The sequence below is a fragment of the Cuculus canorus genome, chromosome 12, assembly GCF_017976375.1.
Source record: "Cuculus canorus isolate bCucCan1 chromosome 12, bCucCan1.pri, whole genome shotgun sequence".
Classification (NCBI taxonomy): Eukaryota; Metazoa; Chordata; class Aves; order Cuculiformes; family Cuculidae; genus Cuculus; species Cuculus canorus.
In genome coordinates, this window is record NC_071412.1 from 13407558 (window position 1) to 13425689 (window position 18132).

The following is an 18132-nucleotide window of genomic DNA, read 5'->3' on the forward strand; positions in this document are numbered from 1 at the left end:
GTGGGGAACGGGACCGGGGGGGTTGGAGGTGCACCCCGGGACGGGACCCCGGGATGGGGAGCAGAGCCCAGAACGCCCCCGGGACGGGGAGCGGGAACCCGGGATGGAACCCCGGGACGGGAGCGGGCCCCAGAGTTACCCCCCGAGAAAGGGGGTGGGACTCGGGGTGGGGGAGCAGTGTGGGTCCCCGGGATGGGAAACTGAGACAAGGAACGGAGCCCAAAGCGCCGCCCGGGACAGGGAACGGGACCCCGGGAGGGGACCCCGGGACAGGGAACGGGACCCCGGGAGGGGACCCCAGGACAAGGAACGAAGCCTAAAGCGCGGCCCGGGAGAGGGGGTGGCACTCCGGGATGGGGAGCGGAGCCCAAAGCGCCTCCCGGCACAGGGGCCGAATTGGAGGGGGTAGCGGTGTGGGACCCTAAAATGGGAGCCCGGGATGGGGAGCGGAGCCCAAAGCGCCCCCCGGGACAGGCAATGGGCCAGGGAGAGAGAGGTGATGAAGATCCGGGATGGGACCCCGGGACAAGGAACAGATCCCAAAGCCTCGCCCTGGAGGGGATCCTCGATGTTGGTGGAGGCCTGGAGCCTGGGGCGGGAAGAGGGACCAGGACCTGGGACGTGATCCCGGGATCGGGACTGATTCCCAGAGCATCACCAGGAGCGAGAGCACAGAACAGGGAGTGGCACCGTGACCAAGAACCCCACACAAGGGATGAGGTCCCTGACCCAGCATCCCACACTGGGAGCCTGGGATTGGGATCCCAGACCCTCAGCCCAGCTGCTCAGTCTAAGCAGCTGGGACAGGAGCCCAAGAGAGCATGGGTGTTCAGATCCTGGAGCAGGGACCGAGACACTGGACAAAGCCCTGGGACAGGGACCTCAGCCTAGCATCCTGCACCAAGAACCCAGGACAAGACCCTGGCTCAGGAGGTGGGACTGAGACCCCAGGACAGAGCCCTGGCTCAGGAGCCAAGACTGGGACTCCAGTCCAGCTCTTTGGACCAGGGAGACTGGGACTCCCGACTCAGGACAGGACCCATGTACCCATGCCCAGTGGCAAAGGTCTGTTGCCTGTCCCTGCAGAGCCCAGCACGGCTCACACTGAGCCTTGGCAGCAGGACCATCTATGCATGGTTGGGTCCCTGCTGCCCAGGACCCGGACCTGCCCTGCCTTGGCCCAGGGTGCAGAGCCGGAGGGAAGGCACAGCACAGCAGTGAGGAGCTGCCCTCCAGCCCTGGTTTCGCCCGGCGCTGATGCATTCATGCAGCACATGCTCTGGTGGTGCCTGGGGCAGCGAAAGCACAGGCAGCTCTCCTTTTTTTCCCACCTTCTAATTAAACCAACCAGAAATAGGTCAGCCTATTTCCACCCAGAGGCTATAATGACTGCTCAACAGTGTGAAGATGTTAGCTGTACTGTGTGAAGAGTTCTTTTTTCTTTGTCTGCTCTAACTCCACGTGCATTTAATCTACAGAGGGCTTCAGCTTCAAATACTGCAGCCCCAAACCCTTGACATTTTACGGGAAAATAACCCTCCAGTGTATGCAGAAGAAACATATCTAGTGCAGCCTGCTGACCTCCTGCATATCATTGTGGCCTCTTCCATTTCCTACCCACTTTCCCATCTCCAGTTGCCAGTCTTTCCTATTTTAAAATTCAATTCTATTGTGGTGTCATCCACAATGAGCTGAGAAGAAGAAAGGCTGCAGCCTGCTCTTGAGCAAGAACCGTTGCAAAAGAGGACACTGTACCAAATTATTACTGCACATAATTAAGTCAGAGAGCCATATATGGTGGATTTCTAGGCTCCTTGGGCAGTAAATAACTGTCACACTTGCGGGAACTAGCAGGTAATATAATCTGCTTATCTAAGGAACTCGATGATATGTCTTGGAAAAAATGCTTTTGTGTGGGTTTTATTGCTCTTGTGATGGTGCAATCCTCACACAGAGGTCAGCACCGATGAACTTTTATGATGTCAGGAGCAACAAACTACACAATGGAAGTGCCATCACAATTTATGGTATTAAACAAAAGTAAAATGAAATATAAATAGAAATTAGAGAAGAAATACAAGCAATTAACAGGAAAGAAGAACAAGAGGTCTCCTTTCAGTTGCCCAGGGTCAGAACGCAGAAGTATTTAGGGAGGTGTATGTTTGTGGGAAGAGGAAGAGAAGAACTGAATGGCAAAAGAGAGGGCAAAGAAGAAAAGTCCAAGCTGGAACAGATGGGAGTTGGGTAAAGCCAGGAAAGGGCAGGAGCACCATCACTTGGCAAAAGTCACCTGGAAGATTAGAAGAGTTGCTAAGGCCAAGGCTGTGTGCCTACAAGAGCTACAAAACAGCTAGACAGGGTTAAAAATGCAGCAGTGGCTAAGGTGCAGTGAGTAGTAGCAGTTTCCCAGCAGCTTCAGGTGTACTACCAGGCAGAGAGGAGGCTGATGAAGATCCCCAAAAGGGCTCCTCAAAGGCTGAGCATGCACAAGGCATGGAAGCATTCCCACCACAGACAAGCACTGGGCAGATTCGGGCTGGCTGGAAGCCCTGTGTTGGCTCCAACAAAAGTAGCATGAAGTTGTCTTTCTGGGACCTTCCTCCTGGAGTCAGGGGATGGGACCCAAAATCTGCCTCAGTTCACCCTATTAAAATAATGCCAAACTGTTACCTACACCAAGAAAACATTTTCTGCTATATCATTCTTTCCATCTCTCCCATATGGGAAAATTCGCCCCAAACCACTACTATAATTCCATTCTGCTTCCCAATGCTTTACTATTTTTCTAACTACTGATGGCCTGACCCCTTTTGACACAGCCTAGGTTATCCTCAGCCTGTGCCACTGCACGTGTGGACCTTTTACTACACTTTTGAAAACTTTCTCAAAAGGGACCTCGTCAAACTGCTTCTCCCTTTAAGCCTGATCATCAGGTCCTGAAATACAGGACACTGACAGACATTCAAGTAAAATAAAAAGTAAGGCCACTCCTTTCCATAAGAGGGACATGTGGCAAATCTGTGAGCAGGAATGGGATTTCTCTCAGCGTGCTCCAAATCAGCAATAAAAATCTCCTGATTCAAGGGAAAACCACTGTGGCCCATGAATTACAGGAAAAGGCAGAGCTAGCATGGTTAAAAGGCAATAAAAAAGAGAAGGGTTGGGGCTGAGGAGCTGTCAGTTGGCTTCTTCCCACAAATAAAAGAAGTTAGTCATCAGAATTGAAAACTTCATGGGACTTAGCACACATGGAAACGATGAAGTGGAGCAGCACACTCCTGTGTTAGATGTCTGCTGCCCCAAGTTCTCACTTGGCATGTTCCCACCTCCCTGCACCTCCCAGTGGAATTATGGGCCTGGATCTCACCGCGCACAGGGAGTAAACAGAGTGTTTAGGGAAGGAGCATATTAAGAGGGATGCTTTCTTGGTGCCAGGATCTAACCTGGAGAGGAGGCACATTCAGAATCACGCTGCCACAGCGAGAGATCACACTATGGGCTGTAAGGCTGAGACGTCTAACTGTAAAGAGGGGGCAGCACTTGGGAATGCTGCAATGCCCACACAGCCTCCCCAGGCACATCAGAGTGCCTCACTTCATTTCATTTGTTGCACCAAGCTCACGCTCAAGAGTGCCAGGTGGGTAAATGCCTCTTTTACTCCTCCTGCTCCATCCCCTGGTGTTGTATAAAGCAGCTGCTGTTTCTGCTATAGGAAAAATAGAAAAAAAAAAAAAAAAGGCAAATTAAGGGGAAACATGAAGACCACACCTCAGTTCTTCCAAGTGAATTATGATCCTGCCATTACCTGCCTAGAAAATGTTTTTCATCTGGTTGGCAGAGAAATGCCATGCTACATAATCACATTTGCGTGCCTTCTGCTATTAATGCAGCTCTTAGACTCAATAATAGTTGACACTCTATATTATAACTAGTATATATATTGAAAGACACGATACTTTTATCATATAACACTGTATACAAGCATAAGCACCTTTTCATGCAGCATATTTTCTATTCCTTGTGGGATTGCTCGAGGGAATATTCTGAGGGCTCTCCAAAAGTCTGAAGAGGATGCACGTCATGTGTGCTCTGTCTCCATACTCCCATCCTGCTCCCTCCAGTAAGATTAGCACCTGGACCAGTTGTGGACAGCCCCACACAGTTTAGATTCATAATCAGATTAACAAACCAATAATCTTATTTTTAAATGATGAAAAAGCCAAGTCCTTGAAGCAGCAAGCTGGTTTGTGTGTGTACTGAATGGATGTCATCCTTTTTGAATAAAGAAGGTTCATACTGAGAGAGGAAGGTTTATTCCCCAGAGGGGACACTTCCCTAAGAGAAAAGAGGGATGATCCTGCACTATAACCACTTCTTTCCCCTGTCTGTTTTGATATCCAGTTTTTCCACAGCAATGAGCCCACTCTCATACTCATAGGATGCGCCTGCTACGTTACAGATTCTTTGCCATATTTTAAAGGAATGGTTAAAGAAGTGAACTACTTCCCAAGTGCTCCAGAAACTTCAATTATGAATGTTCCAGTACTTAAACTGATACTTTAAAACTGCCCAGGCATGGAAAATGAGCACACTTCATATATTCAAGGTAACAGACTCACAGTGGAAAAAATCTAGCTGGGCAACCATCAGGGTTTGTCTCGATCACGGTGTTTCCAGCACCACTGCATGTTCCCAAATGATGCAGAAACTCCTTCCTCAGCTCCAGCACCCACTTTTTTCCCCCCCTCCCCATCCTTTTCTGGTGCAGCCACGGCGCGGTCCCAGCCTTTTCTCTCAGCCCTCGGAGGATGCCAGCTCAGGGACAAAGCCGGCACCTGGCTGGAAAGCCGGGCTGACAGCGCCCTCTCCCTGACAAACAGTGGGAACAACTTAGGGGGGGCGTTACCCCCTTCAAGTGCATGGTTAACGATAGCTTTGGGACCCACGTTTGGAGGTGGGTTTTGGTTGGGTTTTTTTGTGTTCTTTTTTTTTTTTTTAGATAGAATCACATAATGGTTTGGGGTGGAAGGCAGCCTAAGGATCATCCATTTCCTCCCCACCACCATGGGCAGGGACACCTCCCACTGGACCAGGCTGATCAGCGCCTCATCCAACCTGGCCTTGAACACCTCCAGCCACGCTTTCTCTGGCAGCTTGTGCCAGTGTCTCACCGTACTCACAGTAACAAATTTCTTCCTAAGATCTCATCGATATCTCCCCTCTTTCAGCTTAAACCCATTCGCCTTCATCCTATCCTTGCACTTCCTGATAAAGAGCCCGTCCCCAGCTTTCCTATAGGCTCATTTAAGTACTAGAACTGGCTGCTCTAAGGTCTCCCCAGAGCCTTCTCTTCATGAACAACCCCAACTCTCTCAGCCTGTCCTCATACGGGGCTGCTCCAGCCCTTGGATCATCTTTGTGGCCTCCTCTGGATCCGCTCTAACAGATCTATGTCCTTCTTGTGCTGACAACTCCGCTGAACACAGGTCTCCAGGGGTCTCATGAGAGCAGAGTAGAGGGAGAGAATCCCCTCCCTCAACCAGCTGGTCACACTTCTTTTGATGCAGCCCAGGATACAGTTGCATCTTGTAGGCAAACCTAACAGTAACTCCCCATTTTAGTGCATGTAACAGAGCACTAGAGCTAGATTGAAAGGCCAGGTATTTCAGTCTATCCATTTTTTCTTCCGTCTTCTTTCTCAAGTCCTTTCCCTTGCCATCCCTACATTAACATTACCCACAGTACCTGCCCTGAAGCTGAGCTTGGTATGCAGCATAGCAGAGGAATCTTGCTTAGTAAACTATGGCAGAATGACATTATTGATTTATCACAGGAGATATTGTTCCGTGCTGGAAGTGCTTTTTAACAGGTATGCACTTTAAAACACAAATGATCACAGAACTATCAGGGCAGCAGCCACAGTACCTGCCAGTCCTCACAACAGCAATCTGCTGTGAAAACACGTGCATTCACTGCTAAAACTGCCCTGAGGAGACCTATTCCAGTGCAGCCATCGGGCGCTTTGTAAAAACTGATGTAAGGTCTTGAAGTGGCTGGCTCTGGAGCTGGGAATATGGGCAGGGTGTGTGTCAGGCTTGGAACAGCTGGCTTGGACACTAACACAAAACCGGCTACAACGGTGCAAGCGGGCCAGGACACCACCCAGCCAGCAGCCGTATGCTTTTCCTTTGTGGTTGCAGAGCCATTCCAAAAGCTGAGTTTTCATTCCAAAACGCAGAAAAAATAACCCAATCCAAGTCTTCAGCCCATCCAAGTCTAGACCGGCTTTTTCTACAGTTGAAAATTATACAGTTTTTCTTTAGCATCAGTGTGGACAGAAACGCGCTGTGCCCCACTCTTGGCTAACCAGGTCCCTGAGGAGGTGTCACTTTTTTAGCCTGCACAAGGGCAAAAATCTTCCAAAGGGTATGTCTGTTGATGTGCAGCCAGGCTTAAAAGCACAGCCACCAGGGATGGGAAAGCCTTGCAGGAGGCATAAAGGACAGCACTAGGATGGTCTAATGCAGCCATTAACCATCACACTGGTGGTAAAGCGGGTGGGAGCCTGTCATGCCGGATGCCGTCCTTGTTTAGAGTGCTCTGAACATGAGTGTACCCTTTAGTTATCTTCTATGGGAGGAGAAAAAGACAGAAAATCTGAGAAAAAAAAAACACCCCAAACCAAACACCTGCTCAGAGCACCAGCACAGGCTGAGGAGGAAACCAGCCCAAGCACAGAGCAACTGCAGAACAGACCAGCTCCTCGAGTTTTGAGCCAACATAGTACGGAACAGTGTAAACCACGTAAGATCCTATTTGTTAGCACTAACCCTTCCCATCTGCACTCCACCTCCACCAGGAGTGCAGTGACTCGCAAATAATAGTACAACTATCATTGTCATTCACATTGAGCTGTAATTAACATGCAGGTAATTCAGGAACAGCTCTGCTGTCACACTCCCCCTTTGACCTCGCTCCCCCAAATCTATCTTCTCTTGTTCTTTTTTAAAAATTTCCAGTGTAAGAAACACTCTTTAAAAAAAAACCAACCTAAGTCTGCAATGCAATATCACTCTTAAAAACTTTCCTTCATTTCACAATGTTTTTGAAAGGCATAAAGCCAAATAAATTTTAGGAGGGTGACAATATGGACTGTTGGTCAGTTTTAATTCCAGTGCTCAGTATCTCCTGATGAATACTTACAAAAACTATGCATAAACTAGACCTCATCTGCAGTTTAAAAAAAACAAAAACCTTTGATTCTCCAGCATATAAATCATCTGAAAGGCAATGAAAACTACTTAGCTGCATTTCTTGAGTAACTGACATTTTTCAGGATGTTTTTGAATTAGGATTTTTCAACACCCATACCAGATACTCACTGCAGTTGAAGAGCATTACATTAACTCTAAGTTCATTGGCTAGCTTCTTCCAGACAAAGGTATTTCCAGAACATCTGCACCAGTGAAGAAAGAGGTTTCTTGCATAACTGCTGTAAGTGGGGGAGAGAAGAATTCTCCTGAAGGCTTTTTAATAGGATCTTTCATAACTCAAGTTCTTGGGAATTCATACCAAAGTAGGAACAGCAGATCCATTAAACAGTTCACTTTCACCCAATGCCTTCGGCATGCTTCACTCTTAAGCTACAAAGCAACACGCAACCACCTTTCCATCCTTGTTTGTGGTCAAAGGAGAGCTTTCTATTTGAAGTCAGAGGAAAAACCCTTCCATCTGCTTGTGTGGGTCATGAGCCAGGAGATGTTTTCCAAACTGAGGTTCTTCTTCTTGTCCTGTTCAATAGCTCAGAAGCATCTGCTCAAGAAAAACTTAGGGAATTGAGGATTAAAGTAAAAAAAAAAATTAAGGGAGACAGAAGGCTGAAGTTTCCAGAAATAGGTAAATCACTTCATTCTCACTGGATATGTCTTAATAAATCTTAGAACTGGGCAAAAATCCATATCCCAGTTTTTAGCCATAAATTAGTCTTGAGGCACAGAGAAAGATTCACATATGCTCAGTTAAGACCTGCTCATTTCCTTTCTTAAAATGTTTTTAATGAATTAAACTGACCTGTCCCTAACATTTTATCAACACAAGGAATTCTGCTTCTTTAAGACAACAACGTCCCCCAGCTGTTTCTTGAAGCCAACAGCAAAGACTGATGCCTATTTCCCCAACACAAGGGAGGATGTTCCCCAGAGGCACAGGGTAACAACTCAGTCCTCTTTACTGATGGAGAACTTCAGATCTTGAAAATACCCTTCCCCACTTCTATTTTTTTTAACCTTACTAAAGATTAAAACCTAAAATAACACACACCGGCCTACGTTACAACAATGGAAATTTAAGTTTACATAACAAAACACACAGAAGTCGGGAAATGAAAACCAATTTCCACAGGAACATTAGCAGCCTTCTCACTTCGTGGGTCTGAAGTAAAAGGTTCTTGCCTTCCCAGTTCATTAGCTGGCAAGTTGAAAACTCACTAGTAACATGCTTCTGTTACATTTATAGTCAAGAGAAAAATCAGCCATGGTTTGATGTACAGAGTGGTCTTAACGCATATCGAAACAGCATATTCAAAGTTGGCAAACATACCTATTGAGGAACACCAAGTGCATTTAGAAAGGTGTTCAAGCAGTCCTAAGCTCTGCTGAGGAAATACCGATACTTCATAGACAAGCTCAGTAACAGTGATTGGACACAGCGACACTTGTCCTATGCTGAGAAGAACTATTTCACCCTGTATCAAGCACAGCCTGGATTTTGTCTGTCCTTGACACCGACTGAAATAGAGATGTGCTAAAGCACACATCAAGAGTGTGATGAAAGCTTATTTACAATGACCAGCTCTAACTTTAGTTTCTACCCCCAGTGCGGCGTATACACCAGAGGGACAGAGACTTCACACGCTTTACATCATTACTCCTGGCAGTCCCTCACTTGCAAGTTTTACATGTTTGCTAGCCAGAGGCTCCTTTCAGCACAAACCACCTCAGCTTTGTGCTGCACAGCTGGTAGCAGGGTAAGAACACACCTCAGCACCAAGCTGGGCTATCCAGGACAGCTGTACAGCCAGACTATCAGCTCCCACCCAAGAAACACTCAGAACTGGAGGCAATACAAAGGGAAATCTTAATGTCCCGAAGGTGTAACCCTGACGCAGTGCTGCTAATGCTCTACACGGTCCTGCTTCCCACAACACACAGATCTCAGAGCAGTTGTGGCTGCTCTTTGCCCTTTGAATACCCTGCAGCGTGTGTTGACCATGTCCATGTAACCCCTCCTCCACAAACCACATTTGTCAACAATAATTTTTAAAGAAGTCCGTTCTGCTCAATTAAAGCAAAAGGCTTTGCTACATGTTTTCTTGATTTAGATTCACATACAGCTGGAGTTACAAGCAGTAACACAGTCTGTCCCATTTCAGAATCACTTACTGAGGTGGGGAAGAGTACAGGAAGTTTCGCTTTTCAAACTTGGGAAAACTTGGTTTGGTCTTAACCTGAAGGTGATTCTTCTGAAATCATGATTTGGAACACAGAACACCCAAATAAAACAGAATTGTTAAAAGCCAAAAAGAACAGCTGGAAAAATCCTTATTTATAGAGGCAGTCAAATGAAAATAACTTCATTTGATCTCTCATATTGCTTTATATGCATTTATTGCACTAGAACATGTGCCTTCTATATAAAAATATGCTGTAGAAAACCACAAGATTGTAAATACTAGATTTGTTTGCAATTATATTTAATATTAATAGTATTTTGTTTTTACAAAGCAGTTGAAATTAAAAAAAAAAAAAAGACGGAATAGCAAGAAACCCCCCATCTGCTGTCTAGTATCAGTAATCCTCACTGGTTTGTTTACCATTTATAAGGAAAACATCATTCAAGGTAGCTTGTCACAGAGACTCTGCTGCAATGACCGGCCTTTGGTGCAAATCCGTGGTGTCTGTCAGCTCACCTGATTTTTCCGGAAGCCTCTCCTCCTAAAATTCACAGTATCTGTCAATAACAATATTCTTCCCCTCTAATGTCCCTTCCAGTCAAAGATGGTAAATCTGGTAACACATGTCTGAGGATGGAGGCAAATAGAGATAAACTGAGTGCAGATCATTAAATTTGCCTGAGGCCAGACTGTTGAACAGAACCCACATCTCATACTCCCAGGTGATTCACCTGGGCTGGAGACTATGCCTCCTCTCTACAGAAGAGTGAAAACTAACTGATTACAATGAAATTGGTTCTTTCTTCACCCTCTCTAAAAGGATCAGGTATTTTTGTTGTGTAGTATCAGCTTCTACATTGGAATTTGGAAATGGTGTAGATCTGTTTTTGAGTTGACACCTGAACTAAGCCCAGAACCAAAGAAGTCGCTGTGACACGCAAACTGTAGGCAGTTAGACAGTGGGTATGATCAAGCCTGCTAGTGACACAAGTCACTAGGGAGGTTAGCCTCATCCGCCTGCTGATGGGCCTCTCCGGCCTGGTCGCCAGGAACAGGTTCCGCTTCCTTCTCCAGACAAAGGGTTATAGCCTAGAAGCACACAGGAGAAATCCATTGTATTAATATTCATCCTAAACAGGCCTTCACCAACACACAAGGAACACAAAAATTCATCTCACAATTATTTGCACCTCGTTCATACTTACTACACAGGCAGTATTTTAGGGAAAATGAAAGCAGAGAAAATATCCAAATGTCAGATGATTTATTTTTGTAAAACTAACAGTAAAAGCCATTGCAAAACACCTATGGTTTAATTTGATCAATTTGGATTAAATTAGGGTGAAATTAATTACCATTTAATATCTCCAAGTCTGTACTAAAGCTTTAATGCTTGGAGTAAACCCTCTAAGCGCATATCTGTTCTCCAAAAGCCTTAATAGTTAGGGATGTAAAACAACCTCTTATTCCAGTCCTGCAAGGAATACTCTAAAGATCAAAAGGTAGATTCAGTTGTTACTACTGTAGGATTGTTTTTAAAGAACCTGAAAAGGCAAGTACATGCAGTCAGGCAAACAGACACTGAACATCCTCAGTTTTGTTCTGTACAAGGCAGAGAAAGAGACCACTGAAAACCCAGCAGTGTTGTTGACCAAGCAGGTTTCAAAGCAACCTCTTCCAGTGAAACTTCAAGGATCATTTCCACCTCCAAAGCATGTTTTTCTCATAGTGGCCAAGTATCACAGAAATCATTAAGGTTGGAAAAGGATAACCCAGTCCAACTGTCACCCCCATACTACCATGCCTACGAAACCATGTTACTAAGTGCTATGCCTGCAGTGCTTTTTGAATCCCTCCAGGGATGGCAACTCTACCACTTCCCTGGGCAGCCTGTTACAACGCTTCATTATTCTTTCAGGGAAGAAATTTTTCCTAATGTTCAACGTGAACCTCCCCTGGCACAATTTGAGGCCATCTCCTCTTGTCCTATCATCTGTTACTTGGGAGAAAACACCAACTGAGACCGATAAGGTCTCCTCTCAGCCTCTTTTTCTCCAGACTGAACAGCCCCAGTTCCCTCAGCCACTCCTCATAAGACATAACATATGTACAGCTAGGACAAAAAAATGCTGGGTAAGAATAAGTAATCTACCTGACCTCTGGAAATTAAGCGAGTCTCAGAGAGATATCCTCCTTTACTTGAAGATGAGTGCAATCTACTACAAACTTGCAGTGATAGATGTTCTGCTTTCTAGTTTAATTCAGCAGCTGAACAGTGCAGATGATTCTTTCGCTTCACACTGATCTACCTCACGAGAAGATCAGAGACCTCTAATTCTATAATCTGTTACTTAAGCAAAGGTTTTGCTTACAATGAAACCAGGACAGGTAGCAGCTGGAAGGATGTCTGACCCAGCTGTGCTGATCTTGGTTCCTAGCACAGCTATTACCCACACTTTTTTTACCCCCCCCCAGTGGTAAATATCCAGTGCAAGAGTAATAAAAGATATTTGACAGTATCAGACATAAGACTGCATTCGTATTAAATGATGTAAGGTGAACCAATTGGTCAGTTCCTTCAGATGCTGTCAAAAGCCGTTAGTAGAAATATTCAAAGCAGAACTTCTCGCACTGAACTATTATTGAGGTTTAATATGTTTAATGAAGAATCTTCAGGTTTCATACATTTAATCAAGTGACTTAATGCTACATCCTAGGGGGGGTTCCCTTTCAGTCTGATATGACTGAGGCTCTCTAACGGTCTCCTCCACTAAGGAAAATTGTAATTAAGACACTATACCCAGATTAGTACTTGCAGGTATGGCACAAGTTCTTTGGCGAAGAGAAGAGAAGGGAGACTGCATGGCTGATACCTGACAGTGATCCTAATGCAGGCTGTGCAGAGCCACAGAAAGCAGTCCATCCACTGAGAGGATCTCAGCAGCTGACAGTGAGTTTAATGATAAGACCCTCCAGCAGTGTGCAAGAGTCAATAGGAATTTATACATCTGCAGGATTTATCTATTCAATAAGTCATTACTGTGATATCTGATAAATAAGGTCATGTTTTGCTTAATGATATCTTCTATCTGCTTGAATCTACATAATACAAAGCAGAATATCCTCTAGTTAGTACTACAGGTGATTGAAAGACAAACCAGATACTGAAATATTGGACTTCTATAATAATGGGGAAGGGATCCCAGAAATATTGCAAGAACCTACACTTCTAAATAACAAAAGTCTTACCAAATTATGGCAAAAACATTTACAAGAAAACTGAAACACTGCTTCACCAGAAAAAGCATCATAAAAACGTCCCGTTAGGTTCTGCACAAAGTGCAAAGCAGACCACACTGGTTAGAGGTAAAGAGTTCATCTGTAAGGCAAGTTTTGTTTCCTTCTTGAGGAGGAAATGTACAATGACTATGTACGAAGTTGGATAAATGCACTGTATTAAGCTCAGAATACATTAAAGGTTTCATACTTACCACCTCCTCGCAAGGGCTTTTTGTTTGGTTTAGATTTCGGGACCACTGATGAGGTGGAGGCACCAGATTCTACTTCCTGCTGTTCACAAAAGCAGAAGTTCCTCAGAATTTAATCAACATGAAGTTCAGTTAATCTAATCACATAAACATAGTTGTAACCCGATTAACAACACGGTCATTACCTGATTCAGTTTCAGGTTTCCTTTATAGCTTTTTCCTTCTTGCATACTTTCCCACATTGCTATCTTCTGCCTTCGCTTCTCTTCTTCAAGCTAAGAAACAAATCCAGGATATCCAAGACTAAGATTTCAGAACTAATAGAATCACCAGTGCTACAGAAACAGCTGCAATAGACCATCAAAGCCCAAGGGATCTACCTTTATCTGACGCAGTATCTCAGAGTTTATGGAAGCATTTCACTCTTTTAAATATCCACATCTTTCCAACCACAGAACAACCACCCCTCCTCTATATATACAGACTGTCTGCAGCATCTTTTGACCACTTGATGCTTTAAAATACTTTGGAATCAGAAACAAGAGGCAAGCTTAAATCTTGAGCTTACAGAAAGTACTGGGTAAAGAATATTGCGTGTGATCGTCATTTAATGCACAATGTAGGATTCTGCAGAATAGTGTTTTTCAAATGAACAAGACAGCCAGCTACATATTTACATTCCAACACACGTTATCAACAGTTCTCCCAGCTCTCTGCTAAAGCAATTTATCCACAAACACAAATAAATAAATGGTTAAGACAGACTGATGCTTTCTCAACAAACAGAACAGAAACAAGGTAGCTACACTCCATCCAGTCAAAGAAAGCAAAGGTCCCTGAGTCCAAGTGCACCAAACGCTGTATTTTCTACCTAGTGGCTATCTTCTTCCACAATGTGATTTTCACTCGTTTTTAACTACCAATATTTCTTGAGGCATCAGCTATAAACTGCAGTCTGAATGCATCTGACCGCAAAAGCCAAATCAAACCAAAAGAACTGGGGTTAGTGAGCAATATTATTGTTACATTGATCACATCTACTTTTCTACACTGCCCCACACAGCAATATGCTACTCCTCGTTATCTCAAGCTGTAATTCAAACCATTAATTACAGTAACACTGAGCTACATTTCTAACTTAGATTTGCCATTAAGGACAGCTGATACATGTATGCAGCAGCCCAGTTAGTCTAAACACCAATAAATCCCCTCCAGCCATTCACTGTGTATATAACAAAGTTTCTGTGGGTACAGATTTACTCACACGAAAAAAAAAAAGATCAGGCCTACCATGTCCCACATGCACAATTTCTTGCAGAGAAGCCATTGCCAGAGATTGATTACTTCAGGAAGAGGCAGACTACTACACTATTACACATATCAATCATTGTACTCAACAGAGAGCATCAAGACATCAGGCCAGCACTGCATTTAAGTACGTGTGTGCATCACTGCAGGCCCATCGTGGTACCTCCTGCCCATTCCTGCTCTGTGGATCAAACCATATGAAAAATGGGTACAGGTAAAGGAGGAGAGAAAACCCACCACCTACATTCCAGCACAGAGAGCAAATCTCCTGTTCTTCTGGTACACAAAATGGAATAAACTTTTCTATAACAACAACAAAGAACTTTATGACAAATTAGAATCACAGAATAGTTTGGGTTGGAAGGGACCGTAAAGCTCATCCAGTTCCAGCCCCCCTGCCATGGGCAGGGACATCTCCCACTGGATCCCATCCAGCCTGGCCTTAAACACCTCCAGGGAGGGGGCAGCCACACCTTCCCTGGGCAACCTGTGCCAGTGCCTCACCACCCTCACAGGAAATAATTTCTTCCTAATATCTAATCTACATCTCTCCTTTTTCAACTTAAAACCATTACCCCTCGTCCCATCCCTGTACTCCCTGATAAACAGCCTCTCCCCAGCTTTCCCTTTCAGTACTGGAAGCTGCTCCAAGGTCTCCCTCGAGTCTTCTCCAGGCTCAAAAAGCCCAACTTTCTCAGCCTGTACTCATATGTGAGGTACTCCAGCACTCAGATCATCCTCACAGCCTCCTCTGGACTCATTCCAACAGATCTATGTCTTTCCTGTGCAGCGGACTCCAGGTGAGGTCTCACAAGAGCAGAGTAGAGAGGCAAAATTGCCTCCCTTGTTGTGTCGGTGAAAATTCTTTTGATGTAACCCAGGATACAGTTGGCTTTTTGGGCTGCAAGCACACACGGCCAGCCCATGTTGAGCTTCTCACCCACCCAACACCCCGAAGTCCCCTCTTTGGGGCTGCCCTAAATCCATTCCCCGCCCAGCCTGTAATTGTGCTTAAGATTGCACCAACCTACATACAGGACCTTAATTCACGAGTTAAAGAAAGAAACACCCCGGTTACCTGTCGTTGTTTCTCTTTGTATCTTTCTGCTTGGGCATTCAACTCCTCTTGCATCCTGAGGCGAGCTGCTGCCAAAGCTTCCTGCCTTCTTACCACCGCGTCAGGTTCTAGGGGAAAGGGTTTCCAAAGCTATTCAAAATAAACTCTGAATGGTCTCCTCAAAGAACTAAAAAGGAAAGGCTCCCATCTCTCTTTGCAGCTGTTCTGCAGAAAATCACAGCTCAAGTTCAGTTTCCAGCTACTCTTTCAGAGTAATTTATATGCTGATTTAAATTTTATAACATATAAATGCTATATTGCTAGAGCAATATTTAATGAATAAGGACACTGATGTAATGAACCCATTAAAAATTAAAATTCGCACTTCTAGGATACTCGTATCTATTTCTCTTGATACAAATAATTTCAGAAATACCATCCATGCTTCGCAGGGATTCCATTTTTACCCAGAAAACCTCTTTTAGGCAGAAGCATGAAGCAACCAGCCCACATTCACTCCTACTCTGTCTGGCAATTGGTCCTGTTTGTTTCATTAAGGCAGGGAAGCAATGGCAGGCTCAGCATGCTCCACCAGCAGAGGGGTTACTTACAAATATCATGTATATCGCAAGAGAAAACTGGCGGTCTCAGAAAATCTACATTGAGAAACCACCTGTCTTCACGGTTGCCCTTGGAAGTCATAATATTGTCCTCTTTTTTCCCAGTAATTGAAGTATCTCTACATTTGTCTCCTTGTATGTTTGCTCACTGAATGATGAATATAGAATCACAGAATCATTAGAATAATTTGGTTGGAAAAGACTTTTGAGATCACAGAGTCCAAGCGTACCTTCTGCTACTGAACCACATCTCTGAGCACATCATCTACCCAGCTTTTAAACACCTCCAGGAAAGGGGACTCAACTGCATCCCTGAGTGGCCTCTGCCAGTGCCTGAGAACTCTTTCAGTGAAGAAATTTATAGCATGTTAAGTATATGTTTATACTACGTAAAAGAAGTTTCAATACTTTCAGCTATTTAATTCTATAGGTAGTTTTGGCAAATAAATCAAGATCTAATTAGCATTACAAAAGAACACCAGTAGGATACAGACACGTGAATAATTATTTTCTGGGGCCCCATGTACTGCCATGCCAAAGCGCCAAAGGAATCGATGCCAAGCATTCATTGTTTTGGCAGGTACATAAGCACAGCCCGTGCTTTACAGCAGCGAGTCTCTGCACAAGCCAAGAGCGTGACTATGTAAGATTTACAATCTGTCACACTTCAGAAGATAACACAGAGGAAAGGCAGACACACCCCAAACACATACAGTCCTGCTAGAGCAGGAACTGTGAACAAATAATTAAAAGGAGAGGAACTACAAATATTAATAAAAACTTAATATGAAACAAAAGAGGGGGAACTGCCACTATTTAGATTTGGATGTTTTGTTTTTCTTCGATAAATCTAGAAGTTATTGGATAACTGGCCACAACCGATTTGAAGCAGTTGGCCCTCAGCTGCCACACTGCTGAAGAACAGCTATTCCCTTTTCTGCAAAGTCCCACCATTTCACTCCAGCCGCATTACATGGGGACACAACCCTTCCCTGACACAATCCTGTAAGAGCTCTCCTCTTGGACCAATCTTTCCCAGCAATATGCACTCTGCTGTGGGCCTGGACAGCCATCCCAAGCACCACTTGCTGCTGAAAAAACCCAGAAATGAGTCTCTTTGTGGATATTGTTTAACAAAAACTACACGTGTGTTGTCAGATATCCCACCACAGCTGGGGAGCACCAGCAGGGCCCAGAGGGGATACAGGCATCCCAAGTACAGCTCCAGCCATGTTTTACTTACCCACAAACACATCTGCTGCTCCCAGCTGGCTGCTGGGCCTGGCTGCCCAGCTCCGGGACACCTTCTGGATGAGGAGATAGACGATGACAGCGGCCAGGAGAAGGTACCAGCCATAGCTGGCGAGCAGAGAGCCCACTGGGATGGGGAGAAGCCGCAGGTGAAGGCAGGCTGCGGGGAAGGAGCCCGGCCCAGGGTGGGGGAAAGGGCAATCAAGGGGGCTCCCCTCACCCTGAAACCTCCTCCCCTCCTCCACGGGCTCCCCTCACACTTCTCTCTGTTCTTCTGCAGGGATCCCTTCACCCTCCTCCTAGGGTCTCCCCTCACCCCACTACCCCTCCGTTCCCAGGGCTCCCCTTACCCCATTACGCCTCTCCCCTCACCCCACTGCTTCTCCCTTCCCGGGTCTCCCCTCGCCCCATCACTTCCTCCGCGGGGCTCCCCTTGCTCTGAAACTCCCTCTTCCATGGGCTCCCCTCAACGCTCCCACCCCTCATTCTTCCGCAAGGCTCCCCTCGCCCCACTGCCCCCCTCCTTTCCCAGGGCTGCCCTCGCCCCACTGCCTCCCCGCCTTCTCGGGTCTTCCCTCACCCCCCTCTCCTCCTCCGCGGGGCTCCCCCGCTATCCCCGGCCTCGGCCCGCCGGCCTCGGCCCGCCGCCCTCTCACCCGCGTGTAGCAGGACCTCGAGCCCTCCCTGACCCGGCACCGCCTGCCCGGGCCCCGCCGCGGCCCCACCGCCCCCCAACTCCATCGCTGCTGCCGCCGCCGCACTTCCGGGAGCCGCCCCGCCCCTTCCCCTCCGCCGCCACGTGGGCGCCAGCCAACCAACCAGAAAGCGAGGCGCCTTCTGCCAACCAATGGGAGGGGAGCATGGAGCCAATGGAGGGGAGCAACGAGCCAATGGAGGGGAGTATGGAGCCAACGGAGGGCCGTGGCGAGTTGACAGCGTGGCCGCAGGGCCAATGAG

General features: G+C 46.0%; 1 protein-coding gene across 2 annotated transcripts; it reads right to left on the bottom strand.

Moving 5' to 3' along the window:
* Positions 1 to 9784: 9784 nt before the first annotated feature.
* On the bottom strand, positions 9785 to 17957 carry SELENOS (selenoprotein S). Of its 2 annotated transcripts, none has more exons than XM_054078118.1 (6): positions 17832 to 17957; positions 17168 to 17302; positions 15326 to 15432; positions 13125 to 13214; positions 12943 to 13018; positions 9785 to 10540 (listed from the first exon to the last, which is right to left on the bottom strand). In XM_054078118.1, the coding sequence occupies exons 1-6, from the start codon at positions 17914 to 17916 to the stop codon at positions 10461 to 10463; spliced, it is 573 nt and encodes a 190-aa protein (XP_053934093.1). In that variant the 5' UTR covers positions 17917 to 17957; the 3' UTR covers positions 9785 to 10460. The 2 variants fall into 2 exon arrangements, with proteins under 2 accessions (XP_053934093.1, XP_053934092.1); XM_054078117.1 differs by having other exon boundaries at positions 9787 to 10540; positions 12943 to 13021.
* Between the last annotated feature and the right edge of the window lie 175 nt (positions 17958 to 18132).

Coding starts and splice junctions, on each gene's coding strand:
- SELENOS (XM_054078117.1), bottom strand. CDS start 17,916: ATGGAGTTGGGGGGCGGTGGGGCCGCGGCGGGGCCCGGGCAGGCGGTG. Junction 13,215..15,325: donor ACAAAGAGAAACAACGACAG/GTAACCGGGGTG, acceptor TTTGTTTCTTAG/CTTGAAGAAGAGAAGCGAAG. Junction 10,541..12,942: donor AAAGCCCTTGCGAGGAGGTG/GTAAGTATGAAA, acceptor GTGTGCTTCTAG/GCTATAACCCTTTGTCTGGA.